The sequence below is a fragment of the Talpa occidentalis genome, unplaced genomic scaffold (genome assembly GCF_014898055.3).
Source record: "Talpa occidentalis isolate TD23 unplaced genomic scaffold, MPIMG_talOcc4v2.1 talOcc4.2, whole genome shotgun sequence".
Lineage (NCBI taxonomy): Eukaryota > Metazoa > Chordata > Mammalia > Eulipotyphla > Talpidae > Talpa > Talpa occidentalis.
Window position 1 is genome coordinate 108567392 of NW_023602073.1, and position 18162 is coordinate 108585553.

Genomic DNA, 18162 nt, shown 5'->3' on the forward strand with positions numbered 1-18162 from the left:
GCTGCCCGCAGCCTCTGCAGCGCCGGTTCGATCCCCGGCTGCTCCCCGGCCACCAGAAGAGGGTCCCACATGGCGCGCAGACCTCTCCTGCCGCCCGCTGCTCCCCTCAGCAGTGTCCTTCAGTCCTTCTGCCTGCTCTGCTCTCCGCTCTGGCTCTGGTGAATTCTCTCACCCTCCCGTGCTTCTGACTGTACCCAGTGCATGTACAAGCAAACAAACAAACAAATAAATAAATATACATGCCTCTTTAAAAAAAAAAAAAAATCCAATGAACCTGGGTGTCCTAATCTGTAAAATGGAGATATTTCTCATGTGAAATCGTTGGGTGGATTAAATTTTAAATTTAAATGATGCACTGAACATAACTAGCATGATGCCTGACAAAATAACACTAAATAATTTGTTGATATAAGTAAATGCATGTAACCATGAATTTAAGTCATTTTCTTATAGATACCTCACTGTAAAGTAATGGCATCCAGCCAAACAGCAATTTACTGAAAACATGTGCTAGAGACCAGGTATGGAGCTCTCTGATGATCTGGCTTCCCTGAGAATAAAGTTTAAAATATTTGAAAGAATTGATGGACGGCATTGTATGTTTTAAAAACAACTTCCATGAACTTTTGATATAGGTTCAAAGAATTGGGGGTCTACAAAAAGAACCCAGTGCTCTGCCAACCAAATGAAGAGCAGAACTGACATGTTCTTTTAAGAATGAAGCCTCTCAAAATACAACTACTGCATATTCCTTTGGGGAAAATGCTTATGACAGAGCCATTCCTCATAAAACTTAGCTCCATCCTAACATACAGATGCATAGATAATTGAGGCCCCCAAATACACTCTTAGCTGCAATTATCAACAATGGAAAATTTTAAGGTTCATGTTGCCAATGGCTATCTAGGAGGAAAAAAAAAAATGAAGTACCCCTGGGCAGCTAATGGTAAGAAATTTCATTCCTTCGTGAATCTTCCAAGATAAATTAATTGACTCTAGAGGTCAATTATAGTATAGAATATATAACTGTTTTCTGTAGTAGGAGTATATGCATTTAAATTCAAAACTGGTGTCAACTTATTAACACACAAGTGAGAAGGAAGTGATTTCAGAGTTTTAAGACAAGGATAACCAAGTAAATCCTAATGAGTATCAGAATCGTTCCACAGACAAGCACGTTAAAAAGATGGAGAACATCAAATTATATGCAAGTTATTTTCTTAGCTATACCAATTTATTTCTCCATGAAAATGGCCACTGGGATGCAGGTAATTGGTGCAGAATTAATGTATTGCTAATGGGGAAAGAAGTGAGATAAAGTGCAAATTAGAAGAATTCAGACCTTAATTGGATTAGCGAATAGGGGAGAAAGGAAGAAAAAATAATTTTTATCCTGGAAATGTACACCTAGAAAATTATGTTACCATTAATAAAAACAAGGAAATCAAGGATGATTGGTAGGGGCTGAAGATGAATGTCACAAGTAAGTGGGAATGCCTAATAGGGAGTGGGAAGATGGAGTTCTGGGGGTCAAGCAAGATGGAGTTTTGGGGTCAGAAAAGTAGTGAAGTCAGAAGGGTAGGGGTCTATATTGGACCCCCATTTATTATGAAACATTTCAAGTATAAAGCAGTGAGCACCTACATACCTATCACCTACATTCTACCATTGAATGTATAGTTACTTGATGTATATTTACTAGATATTACTTTATTTACTTGATCACATCTGTCTCTCCATTATTTATTCATCCTTTAATCCACCTTATATTAAAAATATATCTCAAAAAACACTTTCCCCTAGATATTTCAGCATATCTGCTAACTTGAATTCAATTTTTATAATTTTTAATGTTAAATGTATATACAATGAAAGACACAAATCACAACTGTATATTCCCTGAGATTTGACAAATGCATGTAACTGCATAACAGAAATCCCTATCAACATATAGACCATTACTGTCATTTTTCATGTCAATTCTTCATGCCTTTTCCTAGTCAGTCCTGGTGACACTCCTCCAGAGGCAACCAGCCTCCTGATTTTTTTTTTACGGACACAATTTTGTTTTGCTTATTCTAGGATTTCATATCATTATAATCTACATTGCAATAGCCACTTGGAGATGATTAAAGAAATGCAAAATTCAGCTTTTGAATTTGAATTGGTTTCAACAGGGCTTCTTTTTCAATTTACACAAGTAATGCATGTCCTCTAGATGAGGGAGAAACAGAAAAGCACACAAAATATCACTTGTTATCTCACCAGCTATACATTACATATGTGTGTATACAGGTGAAGGTACATGTACCTTATTAATATAATTGATGTCAAATTTCATACAACATACAGTTGTATAACCATGACCACTGGATTGCAGAACTTTTTCATTATCCCATAAAGAACCTCCCCCTCCAACTCCATTAAGTTATTCCCTATTCCACTCTCATCCCAAACCCTGGCAATCACTTGTTTACTTTCTGTCTCTATGGATTTACCCCTTCTGGGTATTTCATAATAAATGGAATCACGGAGTACATGCATGACCTTTTGTGTCTGACTGCTTTCACTTGGCAGTCAAGTGTTTTCAAGGTTCATCCAAGTTGAAGTATCTATCAATAGCTCATTGCTTTTTATGGCTGAATAATGCATAGCTATATTACATTTCGTTATTCACCAGTTGATGGACATTTGGGCTGTTTCCAGCCCAAATGGGAAGTAATAACACTGCTGTGGAGTTTCATATACAGGTGTTTGTAAATGCATTTTCATTTTGCTTCAGTATATACATAGGTTTAGAATGGATGAGTCACATGAGAACTCTCTGTTTAACTTTTTGAGGAACTGCCAAACTTTTCCACATCCTTGCCAATTATTATTGTTTACTTTTTCATTATAGCAACCCAGTGAATGTGAAGTGGTATTGTAGTTTCGATTTGCACTACTGTAGTGACTATTGATGTTGCATATCTTTTCATGAGCTTACTGATGAATGACAAGTATATGGAAAATGTCTATTTAAACACTTGGCTCATTTTTAAATTGCATTGTCTTTTTACCTGTTAAATGTAAGAGATTTCTTAATATATTTCAGATACAAGTCTCTTATCAAATACATAATTTGCAATTATTTTCTCCCACTGTGAGTTGTCTTTTCACTTTCTTGATGATTTTCTTAAAAGTAGGAAGTTTCTTTTTTAATGAAATTTACCTATTTTGGCTTTTGTAGTTTTTTGACTTTGGTGTCAATGTCAATTGTGTGTGTGATATATTTTACTAACTGCTATGAGAAAGAGTTCTAACTTTAAAAAGAAGAAACCCATTAATTCATTACCTGTCCACACCATTATTATAGTCTAAATGCTCACATACAGTCAGATCTGGTTTTGGCTCATTGTTGAAACTTTGTTAGTTTTTCTTAAAGTTGACCCTCATGCAGTCAGAGTACAGCATTCAAAAGAACAGTGAGACCTCCAATTCTGCGTTTGCTCACCTTTGTATAGACAAGTGTCTTGCACTGTAGGACATTCATAAATGGTCTACTGAGTGGAATGGAATTGGAAAACAGCATTAAAGAGAAGTGTGACCAGTCATGGAATAACCAAGCCTGCAATGCAGCCCTGTTCCCACTTCTGTGAAGCTCATCTCTGGTCTTGCTAAAACTGCTCTTTCAACACATTTTCAATACAATTGTGCTTATTAGTCTTGTATGTCAAATATTTTCATTTCTCTCCACTCTCAGGCCCTTTTGTGGGGAGGCGGGATCATAGGTCTCTTTCCAATCAATGCACTGAGTGGAAGAGTCACTTGTCTAGCCCAGACTTTGCTGGGTTGATACTCCACAGAGTTTTCTCTTCAGCAACATCCAACATCATGCAGGGCTCCTTTGTCAACCCAGTCAATGGGCAGCATGATCATAAAATAAAACTTTTTGAAAATTGTGTTGCTCTAAGCTACTTAAGAAAATTTGGGTAAAATGTTAAAGGAGCATAAGTTTACCCCAACCAATACACACTGACCTTCCCGCTCTAAATTCATTGGTCTGCTTCCTTGAATGGGAGTTAAAGAAAGATGTCAGGTAAAGCACAAGGCAAAGGGCCTTCAGTGACTTCACATATATATTCTCACTCTCTCATCTGCACAGCTTTCACTGCAGTTTAGGGTAAAACCACCATTTTCTGTATGTGCAAGTTGAATGTTCTTATCCAAAAAGTGAAATGCCTGGGAGGTTAACATTTCCATAAAAAGTTAAAAAGACATTAATGTAGTTATATTGACAAGGTAACAATTTACAAAGGGGAAAAAAGCAGTTTGGGTAGATGACAAAACTATCAACAGCCCAGAAAGATCACTACAAAGAAATGTTGAGATTCATTCACCAAATTTGATACATATTTACCATTTTCAGCCTATCCCATAGCCTTCTGTGCTTCTATTTAGTGAGCATTTACACAATTCTTGACATTCGTTCATTCCCCAAATACCCTGAACGTTGAGGCATCAGCAAAACATAAAGTAGTATCAACTTTCTGAGCAACTAATAGAAACAAAGCGCGTGTATGTGTGTGTGTGTGTGTGTGTGTGTGTGTGTAATTTGATAAATTGAGGGCCTCCCTGGTGGTGCAAGGGGTTAAACCTCAGCATCATGAAGCTATCTGCGGCCACTGCAGCAAGAGTTTGATCCCTGGCCAGGGAGCTTACCCACATGGCATAGACCTCTCCTGTCTTGCCTGCTGCTCCCCTTAGCAGTGTGTTTCAGTCAATCTGTCTGTTCTGTTCCCCACTCTGTCTCTAGTGAAGCTTCTCATTCCCCACATCTCTGGCCTACACTCCAGCTCTTGTATGCATAAATAAATCTTTTAAAAAGGTTTGGTAAATTGATCATTTGGCAAGTGCTGTATTGACCTGGAGCTTTTATAATCATAACCCAGATGATATTATGGAAAAAGAAAGGAATAGCATTATGTATCAAAGAGTTCCAGTATACATTTTTTGGCTAAATGTTGATTAATTATAATTTTAATATTTCTAGAAGAAACAATTTAGCTAGAGTTTCAAAGAAAATTTAAATGTATTCCTTTGGCATTGCATGGAACATAAACACTCCCTGCGTGAGAGCACTTCCACTAGGAAAGGATTATATATCTTGACACTTAATGAATTACCAGTATGAAATAATTACTATAAAAAAGTAAGACTATTATAAATTAACTTTGGATTTAGTCTACCAGCTAAATTGTACTGCCGCCCTTAGTGGCAGGGAACTTAAACATTAGTGGAAAATAACGCTTTTATTTTTATCATGTGTTATTTTCACGAAGACAATCACAATTTCCAAACATATATGTAGTTTCAGAATGTCTGATCAATATGTTGTGTAAATATATGATCAAAAAGCTATAACCATAACTAAAGAGTAAACATTTTAATAAGCCCAAAACTAAAGTATTTACTTTATAGATGCATTACTACCTTCTTAGTCTGGAATCCATATCTTCTCTTCCACCTTTCATTTGAATAACTATAACTCATTCTTCAAAACCTGACCCAGTTGTCCTCTTTCCAAAAGTTTTCCAGTGTGCACATGTGAGTACACACACACATACACACACGAACACCACTATGGCTGTTCTACACCACTGTTAACCTTAAAACTCTTGCTTATTTCTATCATGGGTTTTATCAGGCTGTCATATACTTCTGTGAAATAGTTGTATTCACCACACTGCATATTCTTGAGGGTAACAAATATGTCTGAATTATTTTGTATCTTCCAACATCTAACAATTAGAAGACAATGTTTATTGAATGAATGAATTCATATCATGAAATGGTCGATGAAGCACTGTTTCCATAAAACTGAAAGAGTAATATTTATATTAATTGAAAGATATAAACTTATCATTCCCAGATTATATAATTACATATCTATAAAACTGAAGAGAATCAACTGAAAAAATATGCAAAATAATAGAAGAATTGAGTAAGGAACTAAGTACAAAATTAATGTTCAGAAATCAATAGTCTTTCTATATACCAACAATCTGTTGGAACTTCATAATCTAACACAGCAGCCACTTGCCACATGTAATTATTTAATTTTTAACTAAAATTTAAATTTAGGCTCCTTAATGACATTAGCCATATTTTAAATCCTCATTAGTCCCTTGAAATTTGGGGGTAATCTCAAACTGTTTTCCAAGAATCATGTGAAAAAATAAACAAGTAATCAAAAGCAGAAAAATGCTGAAAGAAAATCATAATAAGAGTCTAGTCTGATAAAATTTTAAAACACGCAAGATGGTTATAGTAGTTAAAATGTGAATACATGGATCTACACAGAGGAGGAATTTCACCTAAGTGGTAAAAGATGAACTATTCAATAAATCATACTAGGACTTGATAGTCATTAAGTATAAAATTGAGGGCCTCCCCGGTGGCGCAGCAGGTAGAGTACAGCGCTGTGAAGATGTCCGCAGCTTTTGCAGTGCGGGTTCGATTCCCAGCAAGCCAGGGAGATTCCCGCATGGCGCGGCAGACCTCTCCTGTCGTGCCCACTCCTCCCCTCCCCAGAACATCTGCCTGTTCTGCTCCCCGTTCTGTCTCTGGTGAATCCTCTCACCCTCCCGCACCTCTGGCCTGTACCCCAGCTATTGTATAAATAAAAAATAAAAAAAATAATAAAATTGATTTGCATCCCTACTTTGCTCCTTATTCCAAAGTAAATTACAAGTGTAAATTTAACCATGAAAGAAAACTGTATTATAACATTAATATCAAAAGATTGGAAACAACCTAAATGCCCTTTAATGATTAAATACATAATAGTTTATCCATTCAGTTTAATACCACCTAGCCATTGAGAAAGAAAATTTGGAGCTGTTATGTTCCTATATGAATTGCAGGCATATATGTGTAAGAAGTGTGTGGCCAGGGCCACCTGGTGGCACAGGGGTTAAAGATAGTGCTATTAATCTATTGCCAGCCACTGCAGCATGAGTTCAAGTTAGATCCCCAGGGCCAGCCAGGCAGCTGGCCCTCAAGGCACAGCAGACCTCTCCTGCCTTGCCCACTGCTCCCCTCAGCAGTCTATATCAGTAGATCTGCCTGTTCTGCTCCCCACTATTTCTGGTGAATCCTCTCACCCCCTGCACCTCTGGCCTACACTCCAGTTCTTGTATGCATAAATAAATAAATCTTAAAAAAAAAAAAAAAGAAGTATGTGACCAGCTGCTGGCTGGGTTGAACTGATGTGTAGCTGTGCCTGGAGAGGGTGCCTCTGGGAGGCAGCATGAGAAACAGGTTTCCTTGAGAGGAGAGCTGGTAGCTCTGGCACTGGGTTCAGAAGGAGACTGTTTTCACAGATGACACTTTTGTACCCTTGAATTTTACACATGTATATGAATTAGCTATCTTCAAAATAAATAATTTCTTAAAAAAACCAAATTTGTAAAAATATTGAATCTCTTCTACCTCCCCCCCAACACAAGTTTATTTTACTTTCTTATATAAAAGCTACATAAAGCCTATGGGCAGTAATTTCAGACATCTGTGCAGTAAACTTTCATCTAGAAGGTGAGAAATTGACAACCTGCTTAATACATAATAAGCAACCAGGAGAACTGATATCAGTGCACTTAGTAGGTAAATTTGTATTATTTAAAGCATTGCTTTAAAAGGGTATTTTTAAGTTATAGCAAAAGTGAAGGGCCAAAGTGGTCTGGCTTTTTTTTTTTTGGTCTGGTTTTCCATGCCATAATATAAATAAATAAATGAACTAACTGAGAAGCTGAATGACATCAGAGAATTCTAAAGAGAAGAGCCTCCTAGAGGCGATGAAGTGTTTCTCCAGTATTCTCCCCACGCACAGCGCACATGCCCCTGGAAGCAGCATCAATGGTTAAGGTCCTCCCAGCCTTGGATACTATCTATGCCTGTCCCAACATTTGTCTCACTTTAGAGCTTAGAAACAGAAATGCAGCCACCTCTATCTATACATTTATAGCTACAGATACAGATTCTATCTAATTTGCCAACAGGGACGGAATTACCCAATTCCACCATTTGCTGTTTGACAACTCAGACAATTTAGATCTTTTGAAAGGCAGAGTAAGTTTTTCTAGGTATTGACATGATGTTCTTGAAGCCTGAAGAAATTATTCTAGAACAAGTACATCTGTCAAACACAGATGAAAACTCCTGCCTAGAAAAAATATCTGCCATGTAATAGTTGAAAATTTAAACTCACTCCATCCATCCATCCATCCATCCATCCATCCATCCATCCATCCATCCATCCATCCATCCATCCTTGAAGAAGCACTATTCCACATCCTTGTCAGTGTATTGACAATATAGGATTCCCCCTGCTGTAGTCACTGTAGCACTCCCACCACCTAAGAACCCAGAGTCCTCCACCAAAGACCATTTTTTTTTAAAGATTTATTTATTTTATGCATACAAGAGCTGGGGTACAGGCCAGAGATGTGGGAAGTGAGAGGATTCCCAGAGACAGAGTGGGGAACAGAACAGGCAGACTGACTGAAATACACTGCTGAGGGGAGCAGTGGGCGAGACAGGAGAGGTCTGCTGCCCCATGTGGGTCACCTCCCTGGCCGGGGATCAAACTCATGCTGCAGAGGCTGCGAATTGCTTCATAGTGCCGTGCTTAACCCCTTGCGCCACCAGGGAGGCCCCACCAAAGGCCATTTAAACAATTTCTTTTTATCCACACTTGTTTCAACATTCTAGACAATCAATTAAAACACAGTTAATTTATTGATAATTAAATTTATATTCCAGTACTTATATATAGATTTTTTTCACAGCTACTCTGAGCCTCAATTTCCTCATTTAGCAAATGGGGATAATAATATCTTCTCTACTAACACCAGAGGATTACTGAGAGCAATGAAGATGTGAAAGCAATTTGAAAAATGTCAAACAATTCCCAACTGCAAATTAGCATTCCTTGTTAAGAAAGAGGCAACTGATCCCTTTTAAATATATAGGATTTGTTTAAATCTTCCTGTCTTCACCAACACTAAGGTGGCCAAGTGTCCAGATTTGAATTATTGGTGTCAGCACAATGAAAATTTAAACTAGATGCAAATGCCTTTCTTTATCATTAGAAATTATTGGGAAGACATTTTTTATAAATATAACATGATTAACTTGGTGAGCAGACAAAGCAGCATCCTTAGTAAGGGGAAGACGAGGACACCTGAGTAAATTTTTGTGTGGCCTATTTCATAGTAGATTTTTTTAATTTTTTTAATTTTTAAACAAAATTTTAGATTTAATCTATTGACTTCCTGTCATGGAGAAAGGATTTTTTTTTTATATACTCCTTAACCTCACATACACATACACAAAAACACACACTTTCCATTTCTCAATTACAGCATCATTTTTGGTTGGATTGAAATTAAGTGTTTACATTATTGTAAGTCTGCTGCACTGATGTGTGAGGAGCCATTCAGCTTCCTCTTTAAGATGGAAGAACTTATCCTCCAGCTGCCACAAGTGCTGCTGGCAAATGCCTCTTCGCTGTCAGACCACTTTGAAATTCCCGTTGACTATTGAACAACAAAAAGGGGCAGAGTGGTTGGGGCAGGGGATAGTGCACTGGAAAATGCACGTGTCACTTACACTTGGCTCTCCCTCTGCACCCATTCCCCATCCAGGGACTCAACTGGCCAACAGCTGCAGTTGGTTTAATCTGTGAATGTGGAACCTGAGGACAGAAAAAAAGTATGTGTGAGCAGACCTGCACAGTCCATACCTGTGCTGTGCAAGTCAACTATCCTTCACTTTCTCAGCAATACCTCAACCGTGGAGAGGACCCCTTCCCAAAGTAGCCGTTATTCAATGGCTGCTCAACTTGGAGATAAAAGTGAATGAGGAAGTTAGGACCTTTCCGGTCCTTCCTCTTATCTATCAAATATATCTGTTGCTTTGCTGCCTAACTCTAGTCTCCATGTTAAATTCTCCACAAGAACACAGGGAAGCCCAGGGGGTCCTCAGTCCTCCCAAGCCCATCCCCCCCGCCCACACACACACTCAAAAGGATCTCATTGAAACTTGAGACTATTCTCAAGAGCCAGCTCAGCATGGGAGGTCCTGCTGGGTTCCATGTCATGGAACCCTGCTATCATGGTCAAAGTCTCCCTCTGCCCATTCCTGCCTCGTCACTGTTCTTCCCTCCCCCAGGTGTTGATATCAAGAGTCTTCCCGAATAACCTTCCTGCCTGCCAATCTGCCTCCAAATCACCCTCCAAGGAACCCAACCTGCAACAGCTGATATTGAAAGGGTCTGAAAAAGCAGATGCTAAGATGAAATTTTGAAGCTGGATCACATGGCCTCTGGCTGGCAATGAGAACCCCATTGCTGGGGGAGTGGGGAACAGACAGCACAAGGTAACAGTGCAGTTGTTAAACTTCTACTGGTTGGTAGCAACGTACTAGCTGGTGCATCATGTCAGGCATTTGAGCAGTCTGGGGAAACAGAACTTCAAGGAGAGTAAAGATAGCTATTGCTAAGCTCAGTTAATGCTTTGGGAAAAGATAACGAAAGACAAAAAATAACTAATCAACTTTAAAAAGTGAGAAAATATGGAATCTAGGAGACTCCTTCATAATGCATAGGAAACTCTTTTCTCCTGTAGCAGAGATGCAGAGAAAGCTGAGGACCAGGCTTGGGACTTAGTCATCGGGTAGCAGAGCTTCAAAAACATTAATCTCTCAAACTGTCAAGTTTGTGATGTCACGGTCAAGACCCTGGGTGCAAAGGAACAGGAGCCTGACAATGGGATGGGGACATTTGTGCCGGGGCATGTGTGGACTGGTCCATTTCTCCTCTCCCTATTATGGGGTACTATGCCCCTCTTCTTGAAGAGGCCACTTCCCTACAAAGCATCACATCCCCTCAGATTCATCCCAATCTCCCATCCAGGCCACTAGGCCGACTACTAGGTTGAAGTCACAGCAGAACTCAGCAGAGGAGAAATGGGTCCAGACACCAAAGCAGCTGCAGAACACAGAGGGCTGATACTGGCAGAGGACAGGTTCTGGCACAAAGAAGAGAATCCAGGGGACAGGATTCCAGAGCGTTGGGTTCAGGCAGGCGAAACATTAATTCAGATAAGGAAGTGGTTTGGGGGAGTAATGTCCTAGAACGCAGGATGCAACACTCTGGCGAGAACCTCAGGGGATGGTGAAAGCATGCTGTTAGGACGGTCCCAGGAAGAGAGGAAAACACATTCACTGAAAATGAAATGCCAGAATTGCCTTGGCAGGTGGTGGAAAAGGGAGTAAAAGACTCAAGTGGGCATGCTGGCATACAAACACCACGATAGACCTGAATCACTCTGCTCCGGGGAGGACCCAGAGTAGACTCTTTGGAGACAGAGTAGTCTCCAAATCAGTGAGCTCACCAACAGCATTCAAGAGGTAGTTCTCCTCTGCAGGCGAAGAGTGAAGTTCTGTCTTTATTGCACTGAGCTCACGATGGCAATGAGAATGAAAGGCCAACTTCATCCTTCTCCCCTGTGTCCCTTCCTACCTCCCCCTCTGCCCAGAGGCAGATGGCAGCACTTAACCATCAGCAAGCAGGTGGCTGCAGTTACTGTAATGGTAGAGCTGGCGTGCAACCAAGAGGCGTGACCTGCACAGAGTTATAGAGTTAATAGATGGAGTGTTCTAGGGGGAAACACATGAGTGGCCAGGAAGGGTATTACTTTAATCTGTACAAACAAAAGAAACTGAGGTCTGTGGACAAGAGGATTGTCTTGGCAATCCTCTTATCCAATGAAAAACCAAGATGCCTTGCCGAGCTTCCAGAATCCAGCTAGTTTGGGAACCCAGACAGAACCCAACAAGGGAAAGAGGGTGTGTGTCCAGGGCAGCACAACAAATATTCAAAGAAATGATTTCCCAGTCCTCTCTTTCCAAGGCTCTTTACTGGGTAACTCTCTGTGGGGGAGGCAGATGATCCAGACCTTATGAGAACAGCTGGTCAGTTAACACCAGAGCTCTGCAATGTCATCACAGAAACTTGTCAGAGTGAAGGCCAGGGCCAGCATCATGTGTGTGGTCACACTTCCCATTTAGAAGGTTCTAAGTGTGATCAATTCTTGTTTTAATGCTCTGCTGCTGCATTTTGGGAATTCTTAATAATATTTGAACAGGGAGCCCTGCTTTCTCAGTTTGTGCTGGGTCTTGCAAAACATGCAGTTGGGTTTTGGTGGGATTATATAAAAGGGGGAGTGTGGCTCACATACATCCATTGGGTCTCCTGTGGTCATTTCTTGGCTCTGAATGCATACTTAGAATAGACATTGCCAGTAATTGACACAACCCTGCTTGTTCTCCTTGGGCTGTCAGGTAAGAGCTACCATGGTGAAGATGGTCATCTCTCTCTTGCTCTTTCTCTCTCTCTCTCTCTCTCTCTCACACACACACAAATCAAAATCAATATTGTATTACAGAACATCTGGCCAAAGTTAATGCCACTCTTAACAACTTAAAGAATGCAGGGGTGGATCCCATAACATCTTCATCTAATTCACTACTCTGTGCCATGTTAAAAAAAAATTATAATTTGAAGGTTAAAAGTGGACTACTTAAAACTCAACCAAAAAGTAGCCCTAGGTGGCTCAAGCAATTAAGACGCAACCTATGAAGCTATTCTCATCCATTGCAGCATGAGTGCGATCACCAGCCAGGGAGCTACGCACATGGCGCAGCAGACCTCTCCTGACTCGCCTGCTGCTCCCCTCAGCAGTGTATTTCAGTAGATCTGCCTTTTCTGCTTCCTACTCTCTCTGGTAAACCCTCTCACCCCCCTGCACCTCTGGCCTGTACCCCAGTTCTTGTATGCATAAATAATTTTTTTTAAAAAGGTAGCCCTAAATAAAGCTGTTATACCAGATAAGATGCCTTTGCTGGACCCCATTTAAATTTTACCAACATCCAAATAATGCTTTAAAGCCTGGAACACCATCTAGCACTGTGCCTTGCATTTCTAAATCAATCTAGAACAGTTCTGTCTCTTATGTGGACAGTTCTAAGAAAACAGGACTTTCATTTTGTGGGAGGATCATCAACCTAGGAAAAAACTCAAGCCATAGATTGTTGGAAGAAATAATACACAAATGACACCATGCTCTTCCTTGATGCCTCAAATCAGGCACAGGGTATCGACTAATCCTACCATTGATGGTATTAACCTTAACTACCCATTTGCTGTCTGCCAGTTTTGAACATGGTAAAGCCAGCAATGTTCTAGGACTATTTCAATACCAGTTGTTCACCAAACCACCCACCAGCTCTCATCCATTGATGACCTCATCTATATGAGCTAACATCATTCCATTATTCCTTCTACAATTATTAGCTGATATTTTCTGAGAGCGAGAGCTTTCCCTTCATCCTTATTTGTTTATGTCATTATGAACTCATGGATTCCTATTTTAATCAAGGTTTATAATCCTATGCTCTTGTTATTTTTATGTTCAAATTGTCCACATTTGGGCCAGGGGATACCTATTCTAGCTGGCCCCTGTTTTATTTTTCACACCTCATCAATCCTTGAACATTATTTTTTGGCATAAGAGGATATTTCTCTGACTCTAGCTCAGTGGAGAATGGTATTAAAAGCTAAGACCCGGGAAGGGACTTCACAGTAATTTCTGTGAAGTTTTCATGAGCTCCTCACAATATTTCTGTTTTCTCTAACTTTCTTTCCTTCTGTTTTTCTCCCATGCTGGAGGTTTTCTTAAAAAGCCTGTTTTTCTTAAAAGTGTGACCTTCTGTTGCATGTGAGTGAGACAGGAATCTATGGAAGGGAGGAGGGTAGACTTTAATTTAGGGCTGGCCAAATCAATTCACTAATTTGAGTAACAATAGATCTTTTTTATTTTCCATGGTTTGGTTAGCTTTTTGTCAAAAGAATTCTCCACCCTCTTGCCTGGAATATATACCTAGATGTATTCTAAACACTGAGTTGATCAAGGGACTAGAATTTCACTGGCTTTCTTAGATTCCTGTAGAATACCCACATTCCACATAAAAATTTCACCCTCAGCTGTGCCTGTGTCTCCAAGTCTGGAGTTTCCCAGCCTCAGACTCGAGACAATGAATTGCTAATAGAAGGGATATGGAAGGGCTAATCAATTAATTTTATAGATTTTCAGTCAATTGAATTTTCTGGCTCATGGCTCTAAAGCTTGAGCCTTTGGAGCAGCTCTGGCCAGAAAAACTCAGCTTCTGGACTTTCCCTAGAGATGCTTTTAGATTTTTCTCATTCCTTAAATCCTTGGTTCATAATCCAGGGCAATTTACCCCAAGGAGTTTGACCAGGAACTGGGGACATTTTTGATTATCACACAGAAGAGGGATTGCTACTGGGATCTAGTGGGTAGAGGCCAAGCATGTGGCTAAATACACTACAATGTGTATTTACTCTCCAATGAAAAGTTATTTGACTCAAAATGTTCATAGTAGCAAGACTGAAAAATTCTGTCCTAAATCATTTAGTACAAATACTTCCAGCTTGTAACTTTTTGATGCCAACTAATTTTCCCCCCATTCCCTTTGTGTGGCTTTATGCCTTAAAAAAAAAAATCCTTTACTGTCACTAGTTATTTCCAGCAGAAGTAATAGTAAACGTAATTGTCTAATTAGCACATTCAACCGGATCTCCCTTGGTGGCATTTGAATTTAAATTTGCTGAAAATATTTCAGTTCCTGTTTCAAATGCTGGCATAGACCAGTTTAGTGCTAGGAAAAAAGTGTGAACCAGAGTGAAATAGAATGCACGTGGAATGAGCCAGGGATGGACTGTGGGTATTATGGAACATTCTATACAGCTGTTCCAAAGACAAGTGGTTTTTCTTTTTTAATTAAAAAATTGAATGAACAAAAACTGTAGATAATATATAATAACTACACATTTTCAGTTAACATGTATAAATCCTTAAATCTTTATTAAGTGTTGCCCAGAATTTTTGTGACGAACATTTAGCACCTCCTGTCACTCTATAAATTATGATTTAAATTTACAATGCATGTTCAACATCACTTGTAATCAGGGAAATGCAAATCAAAACTACCATGAGATACCATCTCACACCAGTGAGAATGGCACATATTAAAAAAACTAGCAACAACAAATGTTGGCGAGGGTGTGGAGAAAAAGGAACTCTCCTGCACTGTTGGTGGGAGTGCAAACTGGTCCAACCACTATGGAGAGCTGTGTGGAGATTTCTGGACCTACTAAACATAGAGCTTCCATATGATCCAGCAATTCCACTCCTAGGTATTTACCCAAAGGACACAGAAACATCAATTCCAAAGAGCACCTGCACTCCTATGTTTATAGCAGCACTGTTTACAATAGCTAAGCTTTGGAAACAACCCAAATGCCCAAAAATAGATGACTGGATCAAGAAGATGTGGTACATATATACCATGGAATATTACTCAGCATTCAAAAAAGATAAACACATGCAATTTGCAGCAACATGGATGGCACTGGAAGGGATCATGCTCAGCGAAATAAGCCAAAAAGAAAAAGAAAAATATCGGATGGTCTCACTCATAGCAGGAATCTAGAAAACTTAAATAAGGGACCAGGAAAATGAATATAAGAAAGTGAAAATCAAAATCAACAAAAAACTATGAACCAGAGACACTTTTTGGGGGGTGGGGGGCGGGAGGGGAAGGATTGGGGTCAGAATGGGGCGTTTGCAATTGTATGGGGGAATATAAAAATAAAATTTAATATTTAAAAAAAAAAAAATTTACAATGCTTTTCTAAAAGTCATTGATATTTCTCACCAATTATTCTGGTCAGTGAAGTCTGCTTAAACTGAAGCTGGAGTATTGAGAACTTACTCCATTTACTCTGAGTCTAAGATGAGAGACCAGGAAGTCATCAATAAACAGATTTTTTAAGGAACTAAGTCTGAGAATTTAAAATGGCGGCTCTCTGGTATGTACTCAGTCAGAGACTATTCCTGTCTGTCTTTCTCTAAAAACTCCATGTGCCAACAGGACTTTGGGGGCCTGTTAATGTGTTTTGGTCTTTCATTCTACATCTCCTTTAAAGGTACAACACTTGCATGGAGTCCTTGACTCACTAATAAGCCATTTACTTCATGGAAACAAACTGTTTCTGCAGAGTCTAATGAGCACAATGGAATTGGTAGAGGCCTGTGAGGTGTTTTGGTGCTGGGAGTGCTACAGTGACTACACTGAGCCGGGAGAGCCTAAACTGTCAAAACACCAGCAAGGATGTGGAACACTGGTACTTCCATAACAATTAAAAAAAGAAATTGCTCTGGACTAGAAAACGGCTTTATTTTTTATTTTTATTTATTTATTTGTTTGTTTGTTTGTTTGTTTGTTTATTTATTTTATTTCGAGTCGAGGTCTCGCTATGTTGCCCAGGCTGGAGTGCAGTGGCTATTCACAGGCGCGATCCCACTACTGATCAGCACCGGAGTTTTGACCTGCTCCGTTTCCGACCTGGGCCGGTTCACCCCTCCTTAGGCAACCTGGTGGTCCCCCGCTCCCGGGAGGTCACCATATTGATGCCGAACTTAGTGCGGACACCCGATCGGCATAGCGCACTGCAGCCCAGAACTCCTGGACTCAAGCGATCCTCCTGCCTCTGCCTCCCGAGTAGCTGGGACTACAGGCGCGCGCCACCACGCCCGGCGAAAACGGCTTTAAAAACATATAGTTTTTACTACTGTTACTTTTATAGTGGATTTGGGGAAATGAATACGTATCTGTGAAGTGAAAGAACCAAACACTGCTGTGAAAAGAATGGTTTTTTTATACTTCTGCAAGGGAAGCTTGGAGAGTTTATATGGAGTCAAATGCATGAAATATAGGTTAAAATGATATTTTGAGGGGAATTTTGTACATTTATTAACTTTTTTCTAAGTTTTTTCTTATTTTAAATTAATAAACTTTGTATATGTCATATTAATATGTAATTCACTGAAACCCCTCTCTGGTTCTCAAAAACGTGAAAGACTACCTCAGTAAGTAAATCCTGATAAATTTGTCTATTCAATTAAATAATTGCTTCCATTATGTAAATAATTTCATTTTGCTATTTGAAGAGAAAGGCATTTAAGTGTCCTGCAAAGAAAATGCAAGACTCAGTCATCATGGTGATTATTATAGATAAAATGATTCTGAAACTAAATTTTGTTAGCGGTTTTTGACCTAAAAATAAAGGTAAAAATCTGCCATATTGTTTCTCTCTGATCCCTCACAGTAGCATAACATATCATGTTCTCTCTCTATGAAAATAAAAACAATAGCATCTCAAATAAAGATATTGGTTGGCAAAGATCTGATCAGTTTTTAAACTATCAGGAAATTTCTTTCTTTTGAAAAATGAGAAAGTCTACCTGTGACGTAAAAGTAAAATACAGGACCCCTATAACCATGGAAACACCCAAAATCTTTCTCCCAGAGCTAGACCAAGGCCATATCTTCTAGTCACTCCCATCTGTAACATAGACAGTTCATTAAATCATTGATGAGCAAACTCACTAAATAAAGGAAATATTTCCACCCTATCAAGGACTAACAGAGTAAATGACTATTATCATTTAACTATCATGCAACAAAAATAAACGAAAAATGCTACCATCCTTGAAAAAACAGCTTTTATTATTACTAAGAAATATCGACCTCTTTGTAGAAAAATTAGAAAACACAGATGAACTAAAAGAAGAAATCTATAATCCCACCATCCAGAGTAAACAAGGATCATCTGTTCCTTTAATGTGTATTCTTCTAGGCTATTGAATAATAATATGCGACTTGAAAAAATATATAATATAGGGGGGAAACAATGTTTGAAAAATAGTATTATATTTTGTTCTTTTAGAATAATCTGGGCTTTAATTCCAGAGGCGCTGATATGATCTTTTTCCTTTGAAAATAAGGCCTGTGGTCTTATTGCAGCATGTCAGGAAGGGTAGCTCTCTGCGCGAGGTCACCCTGGGGAGGAGGCACTGGACAGAAAGGCCACAAGAGAGCAAATCCTAACATAGCAAGTGAGCAGCAGCACATAACAACTTGCTCCAGCCTCTCCTTTGTTCCTGGCTCTGGCTTCTAATGCTACACAAAACACCC

General features: G+C 39.3%; 1 protein-coding gene across 1 annotated transcript in view; it reads right to left on the reverse strand.

Annotated features, from left to right (window-relative positions):
- RTN4IP1 (reticulon 4 interacting protein 1) overlaps positions 1-18162 on the reverse strand; it is a 114995-nt gene that overhangs the window by 61860 nt on the left and 34973 nt on the right. Inside the window, exon 2 of the mRNA XM_037520170.2 lies at positions 9652-9736. Within this exon, the coding sequence (XP_037376067.2) occupies positions 9652-9736 (85 nt within the window). The remainder of the gene's footprint in view (positions 1-9651; positions 9737-18162) is intronic.